Source organism: Apteryx mantelli, chromosome 13 (assembly GCF_036417845.1).
Source record: "Apteryx mantelli isolate bAptMan1 chromosome 13, bAptMan1.hap1, whole genome shotgun sequence".
In the NCBI taxonomy this organism is placed as follows: domain Eukaryota; kingdom Metazoa; phylum Chordata; class Aves; order Apterygiformes; family Apterygidae; genus Apteryx; species Apteryx mantelli.
Genome location: NC_089990.1, coordinates 140689 through 154753, shown reverse-complemented (window position 1 = coordinate 154753; position 14065 = coordinate 140689). Strand labels below are relative to the sequence as shown.

Genomic DNA, 14065 nt, shown 5'->3' with positions numbered 1-14065 from the left:
ATCTCAGCCCTATTGTTTCTTTATGGCACGTGAAGTTCATGTCAGTGGAAGAGCTAAATACTTTTTCTGATGTTGTAGAGGTACCAGGGACTCACAAAAAATCCAGTTCTGAGAGAGGTGCAATAGGTACTGCAAGTTTGACTAAATGACCAGCTCATGGCATTTAAAGAGATTTTCCTCATTCCTGGGAATTTTGGGTTAAGCACTGAGACGCCAGATAAACAACCTTCATCAAGTTCCCTTGGCTGAGTTGGATACTGAAACAGTGATGGGAAAAAAGGGCTTCCCCGCTCTCCGTCTACCTAATGTGTGATTACTGTAGTCTCTGCACAAAAAATGAGTGTTGTTATAGGCACTGTGTTGATCATAGTGATAAAAAAACTTGACTCATTTTCCGATCAGACCCCCACTGCTGGGACTTGCTTTCTGCTAAAATTTGGCCTAGCTTGAACGAGGTGCAGCACTATAGAAGCGCCCAAACTCTCTTGTTGCCAAAAAGGTAGTGGGTGGGTGTCACCAGGTCTGTGATGTTGTTTTTCTTTGCTGCCATTCACCTTTTTATTAATGGGGTTGTGTGTGATTTCAGAGTTTAACTTGCATACCACATTTCATTTCACAATGCAAGTTAGCAACGTGCCACATACATGTATTAAATAATGAAGAAAATCTCACTGAGAAGAGAACATGTGTTCTGTTCTCCTTTAGGCTGTGATGTTGTACTGGACTGGCTACGAAAGACGTACTGGAGCCGTCAGCTGGGCAATAATTTGTGTGAAGAAAGCGAAGAGGAGGATGAGCAGGAAGAGACTGAAGCAAATACAGAGATGGACAGTGACACATGGGAGATTCAAACCCCGCAGCATGAGGCCTGTCAGAAACACAAGGAATTCCATGGTAGGTGTTCCTGAAACAGCAGTAGATAAAAGAATTAGATCTTTCCCATGCTAGAAAATACAGTTTAAAGCGTCATCTTCTACCACTGCCGACGGATAAAGATGTTCTTCTGCTCACGTTATGGGATTGCTCTTTGGGCCTTGAGAGGTTCTTGGGGTGACTGACTTTTTCTGTCATATTATCTCACTGAGTTTGTAGCATAAAATCTCTTACTTGTATTGGGTATCCAGTACCCTGATCAGTAGCAGCAGTTACATTGGCATGGTCTAGGGCCAAGCATTGTAAAAATTAGTTTAGGTCACAGTTCTAAGACTGAGGGCACTAATGACAAAGAAAGCCATGCTCTTTTTATAGCCATCAAAACTCTGTAGATTCATAATTTAAGCAAGAGTGGGATAAAGTCAGTTCAGTCTGTTTCTAAATATTTGGCATGTGGACAGGAAATCACTCTAGTTGTTACCAGTATTTAAAGAAAAAAGAAAATCACTGGTAACTCAATCTGGACATAATTTGATGAGATACCAAGTGCAAAACACTGAGAGAAATTTAGTAAATTGTTCCAGTGGTTGACTTTCTATCACCAAAAGTCTCTGAATCCAAGATCAGGTGCTTTTCTAAAAGTGGTTTTCTAGTTTGGATGACTTATTGGAGGAAGCATATCGGTCTCTCTCAAGCAGGAGTTCAGGCTAGATGATTAGTCTGGGAGTTCGGTAGCTGGGAGGTAACAAACAGTACCTCAAACAACAAAACCAGCTAATCATAACTTTTCTGACAAAACTTGGTCTGCTTGTGGGGAGTAACTCAGCCCAATAGATTACAGCAGCTCTATCCAAGGTTTAGATGTTTACAGAAGTTCTAAAATGCATCAAATACGCATCAAAATATGCATCAGAACATGAACTGCCTATGGAAACAATTTCTTCCTAAACTGATCCATTTAGGGATTTTTTCTGAGCTGTCTGCCTTTATCCAACTTCCCTGTCTTTGGCCACTGCTAGTGGTAAAATGCTGAACTCCAGGATTGACCCTGCATGATAAAAAATACATTGCCACAAGAGTCTGGGGGAGACAGAAGTCTTCAGAGTATTGTCTGACTTTGGATTTATAACTTCATTTCATTGATGTCTTCCTCGACCACATATTGAGCAGAACTAATCAGCTTGCCAAGATACATTTGGAGATAGATGACAAATTTCCAGGGGTACCAAAAATCCCTTGTATGGTGAGGCAAGTTGATCCATTCCCTGTTTTAAGCCACATATTTATCTTTATTTCTAGAAAAAGTCAGAGATGTGCTGGTATCCTACAAGAACGAGCAGTTCCGGGTAAGTGCAGTCTGATCGTCAGCACTTCCATTTCTTCTCCTTTCCTGCTTTGGGCAATAAGTCTTCTCTTCATTGTTGCACAAATTGAAGAGCTGGTGCTCTTGGCCAGGCCTCACTTGAAATACCTGAGAGGTAGCATAACTAAATTGCTGTACTAGGACTTTAATTAATATAATTCTAGGGATTCATTATTTTTCTTTCTCAGTGCTCTGTAGTAGCATCCTCCCACAGTTAGAATCTATCCAGAAGTACCTGATACTCCTATCAGTAATAAAGACATGCCAGTAAGCCAGTGCCCACATTACTACTGATACTTGTCAGGTGCTCTTAAATCCTGCTTTACGCACTAAAGAAAGCAGCAACAAAACCCTCTTCCTAACTTTTCTTCTGAAGCTCATGTGAAACTTACTTTATCCCATCAAAATGATGTGAATAGAGGTTGAAGTGCAAACTCCATATTATATGCCTTGATTTAATTGAGTGCTATGTACTGGGCTTTTGGAATTTCTCTGCTCATCCTGTAAGCTGCCTTTCTTATTGAATGACTTTATGATATACTTCTAAGTCTACCAAATATGACAAAATATAGCTGAATTGTGAAAAATGAATTCTCTGTAGACAAGTGTATTGTGGATATAGCTTCTTCTAATATATTGCTTTTGTCACTTTGAGGTGGCTACCCACAAAAAAAAATACTGTTTTCATCTTTAATGTGAAAGCATTTTTCTGCTTTAGACATCAGCTAAAAAATAGCAGATCAAGTATATCCATCAATAATATAAAAGTTCAATCACCCTGGAGGAAGAAAACAGCATCTTCTGGCAAGGGAATATCTTCTGCTATCTTGCACTGAGTAAGGATGGGCAGAATACTTGCTTGGATCTGTCAGCAAGCAGGAATCTTGCTCTTTATGGCTGTTACTTCCAAGCTCTTAACTGAAGTTTGTCTTTAATAAAAAGAAATATACACATACACACACACATATACTACTTATGTTCTTTAATAAATATTTCCAGTAATTTGAAGAGATGCAAACATATTGGTCCTTTGTTGGCACTCGGAAACTCTGTTCTCTGTAGCAGTAGACTTGTGTCTGTTCAGTAACTTAAAGCAAGCAATGCAAAAATCCCTCCCTTCTGTTCCACCAACCTTTTCTTTGCTGCATCTTTAGAACCAAGAACCTTTCAGCTACTGTAAATCATATTTGTCAAAGCTGTGCAGTGATGGTGGGTGGTAGTTACTCTTTCATGTTTTTAAGGGGATGTCTTATAATAGTATGATTAGAAGAATCTGAGTTTTGTCATAAAACCTTTTGCTTTTCCCTTTGCTGTGATGGAAAGATCTGTTTCTTTTATAGGTCTTATTTCTTACCTCCTTTTTGACTATTTCACTATGGGCTTTAGTTGTGGTCCTAGAGATTGTTAGTTGTTCAACTTTTTTTCCCCCCTCTGTTGCCTGATCTTTAAAGCTTTTCAGATATTCCCACACACACACTGTCCAACCAGAATGAGGAGTGTTATGTTTGCTTGTAGTCTGAGCATGCATTAAAGTATCTGTTCATAGCCAAAAATGAGTGGGTAGGAAATTCTTTTTCCTGCCCTTTGAAAAAGGTGGTGAGATATGAAGGAGTTTTTTAATCCATATAGTTCTTTCGTGTGGAGGGCTTGCCTTCTCCTTCATGCCTTCCTATTGCCGAAACAGTTAATGAAATACATCTATAATATAGCTTAGTTCCACAGCAAAATGATTGGGCATATGTTGGGCCTCTCCTGTCATCTTAGAGGAAAAGGTGAGTGTTTTTGTTTTTTTCTTTGTTTGTTTTTTCCTAGTCACCTTCCCAGCATTACTTAGTTTTAAGGGTAATACAAGGTGGGAAAATGGACAGACAGCATTATGATTGTTTTGCGTAGGGGAAGGAAACCTCTGGGGTTTGCTTTATTCTTAAAACTGCACAGGATAAAATTCCCTACATTCCACCCCTATTAGCTTTTCTTCCTCCACACTCTCTCCAGTCCTGGATACATTACAACACTTATGGAAAATCCATTTGTAATCAAAATGGCAGTTAGAGAGGCGCTTTATTTTGCTTCACCCCTGACAATTCTAGGAGCACTTAATGACCAAAGCCTGATGAAGTAAATTCTGGCTGGGGTCTGTGGGCTTACATAAGTGATTATTACTTATGCGTGTCTCTCTGGGTTACGGTTGGAATTTCTGTGGCAATAAGCAATAGGCTCAATTTTAAGAGGATGATTTCCCTGTATATAACAGTGTGTTAAATGTCCTGCCTTGTGACAGTGCTGTGTGTTGTTCTACAGCCTTTTAAGGTACAAATGTGTTTCCCTCCACTCTTGTTTTTTGTATGTAAATGCTTCAGACTGGAAAAGTTAGTGGAGTGGACAGTGAGCAGAGGTTATCGATAGAAATTCTGTAGTAGTTGTCTTGGAAGTAAAGTGGAAGCAATGATAAGGTCAAAAATATTATTGGTTCAGAAGCCACAGCTAGGATGTACCAACCTCCCTGAATTATTGGAACACAGGGATGGAGAGTTTGTGCGATTAGTATCAGTTGCAGTCTCCCATGTGGTGAAAATGTTGCGACTTATTTCTATTTATACCAGAGTGGAGCTTCTTTTCAAATGCTATAGCAAGTACAGACTGCTGTTGCACCAGCTACAGCCAGTTTAAAAATATGCTATCTCTGAAATTCAGAACTGGATTGAAAAAATGATACGGGCTTGTTCTTGTATCCTTTAACAGCAGACAGTTTAATGCGCGTAAATAATTATTTCCTTGAACCATGAGAGTAACTGAATGTTCCAAATTTCAGATAAATACTACTTGAAACTTTTTTTAGGCATGTATATTAAACACATATATTATCCATTAAACATGGATGGGCATAGCAGAGAAATTGTACCTCTCTTGCTATGGTTACAAGTCCCCTTGTATAAATGTATATTCTGTCTGTACTCTTTTCCACTTAGGAAGGAGAATTGCTGATAGCAGAAGTCATCTCTATAACAGTGTAACTGTACAGTTTCTAATCCAGATACTTCTCTAGCTATTTTGTTAACTTGTTATTATACTTAAAGTCTTTAAAGTATAAACCAGGGCAAAATGAGCTCTCTGATGGAGGCTGTGTACTTTGGTGCCCAGTTGTGCCTATGGGTATGTGCCTGTGGGTAGGCTAGAAGTTGTTTAGTCACTTGTTGTGTTTAGACCATGTCTTTATATTTGATTTGTCATCTAAAGTATCTCTTGCATCTAGTGGTAGTATTGGGCATATAGGTTAAGTGAGCTAATTGCAGTCCTGAGGATGGTATATATCAAACCAATAAATCCACTGACTCTTCTAAGAGAGCTAACCTCCAATACTATCTCTTCCATTCTTGGTGCAACCTGGTAGTTTGTTTTCCACATTGCTTCTGCTTGTTAGACACTCTCAGCTGACTACAGGTTGCCTAGATGGCTGTGTTGGTTTGATACTTGGATCTTCTGTGTGCATAATATGACTGGAAAAACCTTGTTCTGGATAGGTAACCTCTACCCCACGGCTTTCCCCATGTGGAGTTAATGATTCAAAATGTGTCTGTCCCAGTCTGTGCTGAAGTCAAGGAGAACAAGTATTAGAACAAGAATGAAGACACCAGAAGGGTGCTGTTGCCCTTTTAATTCAAGCCTTTCCAGGGTATGATATGGCTTATGTTAACTTTTAATGTTTCCCTAGGAAGGGGAACTTTTGTGAGGTTTTTTCTTCAAGTGGTATTGGTGAAGTAAATATGGCATGTGCATCTGCTCTTCATAGCAATGCCTCTTCTGTTTGCTCCAACTGCCAGGAGATGGTGCGTTATCTGTTACTAATGTTTGGATTTTTCCTTCACTCAGGTTATGCAGACGGTGCAGTCTGTTTCAAAGTCCCGAGAACTGTGGTCTGATTCTTCTTCAGAGGTGGACTGGATTTTGGCTCAGATCAAAGACCTGATGCAAGAAAACAGGTACAGTCACAGAATTGCAGAATAGTTGGGGTTGGAAGGGACCTCTGGGGATCATCTGGTCTAATCCACCTGCTCAAGCAGAGTCAGCTGGAGCAGGTTGACTAGGACCATATCGAGTCAGGTTTTGAATATCTCCAAGGATGGAGACTCCACAATCTCTCTAGGAAACCTGTGCTAGTGTTCAACCATCCTCTCAGTAAAAAGTGTTTTGTGTTCAAGTGGAATTTCCTGTGTTTCAGTTTGTGCCCATTGCCTCTTGTCCTGCCACTGGGCACCACTGAGAAGAATCTGGCCCCATCCTCTTTATACCCTTTCTTCAGATATTTATAAATATGTTGATAAGCTTCCTCTGAGCCTTCTCTTCTCCAGGCTAACAGTCCCAGCTTTCTCAGCCTCTCCTCACATGAGAAATGCTGCAGCTCCTTGATCATCTCTGTGGCCCTTTGCTGGATTCGCTCCAGTAAATCCATGTCTGTTTTGTACTGGGGAGCCCAGAACTGGACACAGTAGTCCGGATGTGGTCTTACTGGTGCTGAGGAGAGGGGAAGGATTGCCTCCCTTACTTGCTGGCAATCCTCCTCCTGATGCAGCCCAGGATACTGTTGGCTGCCTTTGCCACGAGGGCACATTGCTGGCTCATGGTTAACTTGTTGTCCACTAGAATGCCCAGGTCCTTCAATGCAAAGCTGTTTTTCAGCTGATAGGCCCCCAGCTTGTACTGGTGCATGGGGTTATTCCTCTCCAGGAGCAGAACTTTTCACTCACTTCAAATTTCTTGAGGTTCTTCTCTGCCCACTTCTTTAGTCTGTTGAGGTCCCTCTGAATGGCAGCTCAACCATCTGGTGTATCAGCCACACCTCCCAGTTTTGTATTGTCTGCAAACTTGCTGTGGGTGCATTTGGTCCCATCATCCAGGTCATTAATGAAGATGTTAAGCAGTATTGGCCTCAGTATCAACCCGTAGGGGACACCACTAGTGACTGGCCTCCAGAAGTTTATGCTGCTGATCGCAATCCTCCAAGTCTAGCAGTTCAACCAGTTTTCAGTCCACCTCACTGGCCGCTTATCTAGCCTGCATTTCATCAGCCTGACTACATTCCTGGACAGCTCTCCCAAAAACCTCATGTAGACTTTGATTTCACAGTAACCTTATGATATAAATCTGCTAGAACTCTCTTCAAAATTGCAGGGCAATATTTCATCCCTTCTATGCCCTCTGTGCTTCTATGCCCTCTGTGCTTCTATAACTACAGGGCCTCTGTGTCGAGGCTTTATTATCAGTGTATAAATTTGCATGAAGTTCATGTCCCACTCTGAGAAACAGTTTGTTTAACTGTGTAGAGGGGAGACTATCAAATAGCATATTTGAGCTATAACTCTTGGTGTTCTGAACATGAAGAAACATCCAATATGCATACGTACCGTATAAGGTGGCTGACAAGTTTAAGATGTTGTCAGATATTGTGCCAGAATGAAAACGTGAGGAAGACTTGCACCTTAGTGGCATTGTCTATCAGTTGCTGAGCATGGTGTAATGAGCAAGAAGGTGTAAGATTCTGTAATGAGAAGCTCCCTTACTAAACATGGGATTTCTGTATCACCTAAGCTGTCTAGCTCCTAGGAGGTTGGAGGGAAGTGGTGGAAGAAGGCCCTTGCACCTACCTCTGATTCTGATACCCTATCCCCAAGCATGCTCTGCTGGCCACTGTCAGACTGGACACTGGGGAAGATGAATGCAAGGTCAGCTGCTTTTATGTAGAAGTAGGTATTTGAACCTGGCATCAGTTATGCGGTAAAGAGGAAATGGACTGCCACAGTACAAAACAAGGATTTTAAAAGGCTCTGGTGAGAATGGGAGTTGCAGGATGTGTTCAGGCAGGGGGTGTAATGTATCAGTAACAGGCAGAAAGTATCTTGGGAAGTCCCTTCCTGCATAGGAGAACTGAAACAGTGAAGATCTTTAGATAATCATGTATTCAAAGTATTTCTAATGTTGACTTGTTGACATACTCTCCTTTTAATTTACATCTCTGCAAGACTTAGTTTTTGTAACAGTACTGTTATGTAGGTACATGATCAAAACAAGTAGTTATTTTGGAAAATTCTGTGCTTTCAGTGTTTGCTGTGCACTGATCTGCAAAACTTGTTTGTGGTATCCCATGAAAGTGTTGTAAATCACATTCTAGCAGTTCTTCACCAGCACCTTTGTCTGAACCACTTGTTGAGTCAGCTCTTGTTCTGTCGTACGCAGCTGCATGAGGTACATTCAGCACTGGTAGTGTGGACATCCAAAGGAATCCAGCATGCACTTCAACTATCAAATTAAATCTTCCTCCAGAATGCTTAAACTTAGAATTTAGATTTTAGCGAACTCAGTTTGTGATCTTTGAGGCAAGCAAGAGTTTGCTTTCCTATGATTAGCCTGACACCTCTGAAACAACTTAGCAGGTTTGAATTCAAGTGTAACTTTCAGCTGCTTGAATCTGGTTCAGTGGGATACTGTTCTGTGTGGGGTGCCGTCACCAGAATACATGGCAGCCTTTTCTGTGTGACTATTTCTATAAGAAACTCTTATCTAGTGGGTGTAGGGAAGGCTTGTAAAGTAACCATCCCATCCCCTCAGCTCCATCCCTAGCTTGAAAGAAATCTGTGCATATTTGCTATATGCTAATGAACAGCTACTGTTAAACAGACTAAAAATGCCTGTGTGTAAATCTCTTCTGAAAAGGCAGTAGATCAACAGGATAAATAACTAAGATGCTGCAGTGTTGCTGTTGCAATACTCAGGCCTTTACCCAAAGTGTGTGCTTAGATGCCGATCAAATGGAAGGGTTAGCTTCTTGTCCTTCGAAAAGAACTATTTGTGGGAAATATTTGGGGATAACTGTAGATTATAAATAAAACAATTCTCAGCAATGTGTTGGGAATTTCACTGCTTTCTTTGGAAAGTAAAGTGACAATAGAATTGAACTGCTTTTGCATCCTTCTTCAGGTGTACATGATAGTATGGATTACAGCACAGCAATGAATTGGTGTGCATAGAAGAGATGCTTTCTACAAATTTAAAGTCATTTGTCATCTATCTGGGAAAGTCCTATAACCAGACGGTGGGTTTCAGGAGCCCGATTTCATTTCCAGCTTTCACTGTCAATTTTCTGAGAGCTTCATTTGGAATTCCAGTGCAGTAACTTTGTTAAGGGTGAGACTCAAATGTAATGTATGGCCTAAAGAAGTTTCAAAGGTGGGGCAAAAATCTTTTATTTTAAATTGCATCAAATTGCATTTAAATTGTTCCTGTGTTACAACAAAAAAGCCTGATAGTTCAGTATCTGCAGGGTGTCATATATCTTGGGTTATTTTGCAGTTCTTAAGCTCTTATTAACAAAATGTTATTGCTGGATTCGATACTTGATTGTCTTCGCTGCATTATGTTATATCAACTAGGACTTTTTTGATGGTTCCCTTAAACCAGGCTTTAAATGAGGCTAGGAGGAGGGAGCTGGTTTCTATGACTATTAAAAACATATTGTTTCTCTCTTGTATTTTTGTAGTTCTTGTTTCTGTTCACTGTTCCATGGTTTCCTGTGTGACCCTCAGTGATCAGGTAACCTCATGAAACTGATTCCTCTGATATGCGGGGAAATCCCCCACCTACAGCAGCTGAGGATGGAGGGCTGTTTCACAACCCACAGTTTGCAAAACTACCAAAGAGACAAACCCTGCAGCAATGACTTTACTGCAGAGAGATTTCGCAATTGCAGCTAGCTGCCTCATGTAGTCGCTCTTTGAAGAGAGGTTTTTTCAAGAATCTTAAAATAAAAAAATTAGATTCCAGTAAGTGCTGGTTTCACAATTTCAAACTTCAAGCCAAGCTTGAAGAAAGGAAGTATATGTGTTTCTGGATCAGAACAGCTTTGGAAATGATTGACCAGCACTTATTCCTGTTACTTTACAGGTTCTCCCTCCACTCCTTTTGCCTCTTTCTGACATTTGTGTGAGAGAAGATAAACAGTATTTTTGTGCCAGTCAAGCAGTGAGTACACAAGTACTTACAATAGAAAGTCACTTTTTTACTTAAGCAAAAAAACCCCTACAATCTTTAAACATGTGTTTGCAGATATGTTTACACACACAGGTTTCTAGAAGTTTTTTTGAATACTGTAGTGCTAATTGCATCTAATCTGATTTGTGTATGTACTGAAATGCTGTAACTCTCTTCCTATATCAGTCCCATGGAGTCTGTCATGTATCACTAATGCAGCTGGGCCTTGTGCTTCCCTAATGGCCTCTTTGTGGACCAAGTTTTCTGAAGGACTGGCTGATGGTGCTTTCCTTCTCAACTGAAGATGTGGCTGTTACTGCAGTCTATGTATTTTTGAAGATGCTTAATTGAAGGACTTGCAGGAAATGTCTTACTTTCATTTAAGAGAGAAATTTTTTTGATCATTCACTCGTGGAAAAGTGAAGGCAGGCAAGAAATTCAATTGATAAGTTTGTGACTTCATTAGGTTAGGAGATTTGGATTATGAATTCAGGGATAACAGGGCTTATGAGATCTCTTGAATATGTCAAGTGACCTGTGAAAACACTTTTCTAATTTAGAATCCCCATGTAATTCTGTGTAAAGCCTTTCATCTCTCCTATCAGTGTATCTTGTAATTTGGATTGTGCAGAGGACAGAAAGTTCTTTTAGCGCTAAAGCAAAATGAGCTGCTGACTGCAAAGAATTTTCTGCCCTTTTCTTCATGGAGCTAACCCAGTGGGCCTTCCCTAGTCAGATGTGCTTCTGTTTAAAGGTTCTCTGTTGAAACTACCATTTGCATGGAGATGGCCTTAAATAGTTGGTGATGAGCAGTTGTTGCATGTAGGAATGATAGTAATTATCCTGGAACAGTTGCCAGAGAAGAGGAAAATTGAAATTGGATTTTGTTTTCAGAATGAATTACATTCTATCATTTGCCTTCATAAAAGTTGGTCTCCCATCATATCATCTACCTCAGACAAAGTGACGTAGTGTTTGTGTTGTTTCGGCCTTCAGATCTTTGACTGCTGTTTGTGTTTATAAAAACCCTCTATAGAATCCAAGTCATGCCTGGATGTTTAGATTTGGAAATCATTCTTATTAGAGAAGACAATAAATTTTCTCATCCATTCTTTACCAAAATAGGTTACACTTCATGTGAGTCGTACCATTCCAAATCCAAAGAGGCTGATAGTGACAGCAGTTGTTTCTGTGGAATTTGTCGGTGTTTGAAAATGGACGTCTTGATTTTTATGCTAAGTGTTGGTTTTAGTTCTATATCCTTGCATGTTACTGAACACTGAACTCGGTAGGAGCCCATGGCTAGGTATAGTGGTAGCTGTGGAAATTTTGCTTCTGTCCCTTCTGCTGTATTTTACTTTCAAGCATCCGCTCAGCTTACTGGTGCGGGTGTTCTCAGTCTCCCATTTCACTGTTATTAAGATAGCCTAATAGCAGATGGGTCCTTGAGCTGGACCATTCAGTGCTTTCAGGCTAAATGTAGTTCACATGATAGCTGTGAGGGTAGGAGACTTCCAGAAAAAAGCTGTAGCTGCTGTAGGGAAGAACAGTTGTGATCCAACAGCAGCTTGTCTGCTGAACAACTATGTAAATGGGACATTAAGAAGTGCCTTGCCACCGCAAATCGAGAGGCTTTTCCTCTGAAGTTTAATCTAGCCCTGTTGGTTAGGAGTTCTCAAATCTTGGCTGACATGCTTGCAGAAGACATGGATCATGCTGCAATTACAGATATTTCAGTATTATAAATGTTTTATGACAAAAATTCGTATGCTGCTTACAAAATACCAGTGGTAGGTATTTTCCTCTGCAACTCGAGCAATGTTTTTTTCACAGTTCTGGTTCTGTTCCAGTTTGTGCAACTACACATCCCCTCCATCTCTAATGGGATACAGCCATCCCAAAGCTGGTATGAGATTTTAGTGCCCTACTGCAAGCTACACCACCCCCTCATAGTTGGGAGCATGTAATCTGAGTTACAGGTATTTGGCTCACAAACTGTTACAGAGCTGGTACAAGGAGTATTTTGAAATGCAAAGGTGTAAGTGACATTAACGAGGCTCTGTGATTGCTCTAGAGAGACAGTGGCTGAAGTTCTTCTCAGTGATGGCTTTCTCATCCCAACGGTGGAATGTCTGAAGATGTTAAATATCAAGTATGAAGGTTAGTGTCTCTGGCACCACATAATCAAGTAAAAAGTGCATAGCTAGTGTTACATCCAATCCTGTTCTTTTTTTTCTCGTATTGAAAGCTGTAATACTCTATGTATCTTTCATTTGTCTGGGTCCTTAAACATCTTTTGACCTGTTCTCCTGACCCCTTTATGGCCATGTTTGCCCATAGCTTTCGCATGTGTCTCTGTTGGTGGAAGGATAGCTCTTCTGCACTGAATGCTGCATGGCTAAGGAGACTTCTTTCAAAGCTGGCGTCTCTGTCCATGTCTGCACTAGTTACTGATTTCATGAACTCCCACTAATTTCTTTTCTACATTGAAGATTTGAAGCAAGTCAAAAGTAATGGGGTTTTATTTTTGAGCCTTATTCACCTCAGTTTTGTCTTAATTCCATGCTACTGTCCACAGGTCTGGAGATGCTTAGATTTTCTGCAAGAGAATTAGGTAGCTAGAAGCAATAAAAATTAATAGTTTATCTCCTTGGGACTTTTTGGAAACATCAGCCAAAGTACTTTCCAAGAAAGTTCCTCAAGTTTTTGTGACTGTAATATAGTAGTAAAATTTTAGGAGCTTTTGATCAGTGAGCCTTCTCTTTGCAGTGTATTTTTAGACAGAACAGTTCTTTGTTATGTGGGAAATAAGCTGAAATTGGCAAGAGATTAGCAAAACAGAAGTAGATTTTCCTGTGGTTTATGATGTGATTCGATCAGGCATCATATTTTCTGCTTTCATTGAACTTTTATGTTAATTATCCATTTGTTGCTTATTTTAGTTTGCTAGTATAGGAAATGAATAGCTCCAAATTCAGTGGGGTTCCCAGAATAGAACATGGAACCAGTGATTTCAGTACAAGCTACTTAGTTTGCCACAAGCATCACACCGGTGTTTTACAATCAGAGCATTTTTCTGTCCATCAGTGATTTTTTGGGGCTTCTTTTCTTCTTTTTATTGCAGCAAATAAAGAGATATTACAGTTCAAAATTCCTCAGACGTTTTACTGCTTCTGGCGGCCTTTGCTGACGGGCCTTCTTTCCCGAAGCTTTACACAGACCCTAATAGAGAAAATGTTTACAGAGCTCAAGGAATGTTTGGACTCTTCAGAACTTCGGCCTCAGTTCCTGATCAACTGGATTTCTGAGATGCTGACTAGCATTGCTAGAGTTAATGCCGGTGAGTCAATCTGCAATTTGTGTCGAAAAAATGTAAGAGTCTCTTCTGCACCACTGCAAGGACTGGAAGGGTGGTGAGTACTTTAGATGGGAAGTGCAATATTCTAGTCAGTATGTTTTGTGAGCTTTCAGCATTGCACTTCTTGGGCTTTTTAACTGGTAGCTTATGTGTGTCATGCATTTCTTAGCAAAAAATGGGAATTACTATTTCTTTGGCAGCTTTGCTGTGGCTTCCTCAAGATGTGAAAAGCCAGTCTCTTCCATGAGAGATCAGTCCCTTAAAGGGATTTTTTTTTTTTCCAAGATAAAGTTAATACTAGTAGCTTGATTACCAAATAGATAGCAAATAGACATGTCATAAGCAAATTCTGAGTCCCTTGTTCTCAGTTCTTTTCTCATTTAACACAAGCATGCCTCTGCAAGATACTTGCATAGTCTTGGTATCCTTTTTTAATCTCATCACAGGAT

The 14065-nt window shown here is 40.2% G+C and overlaps 1 protein-coding gene across 1 annotated transcript in view; it reads left to right on the top strand.

The window, feature by feature from the left end:
* LAS1L (LAS1 like ribosome biogenesis factor) overlaps positions 1–14065 on the top strand; it is a 37647-nt gene that overhangs the window by 4372 nt on the left and 19210 nt on the right. Inside the window, exons 5-9 of the mRNA XM_067304187.1 lie at positions 706–894; positions 2173–2219; positions 6107–6216; positions 12333–12418; positions 13383–13598. Coding sequence (XP_067160288.1) covers positions 706–894; positions 2173–2219; positions 6107–6216; positions 12333–12418; positions 13383–13598 — 648 coding nt within the window. The remainder of the gene's footprint in view (positions 1–705; positions 895–2172; positions 2220–6106; positions 6217–12332; positions 12419–13382; positions 13599–14065) is intronic.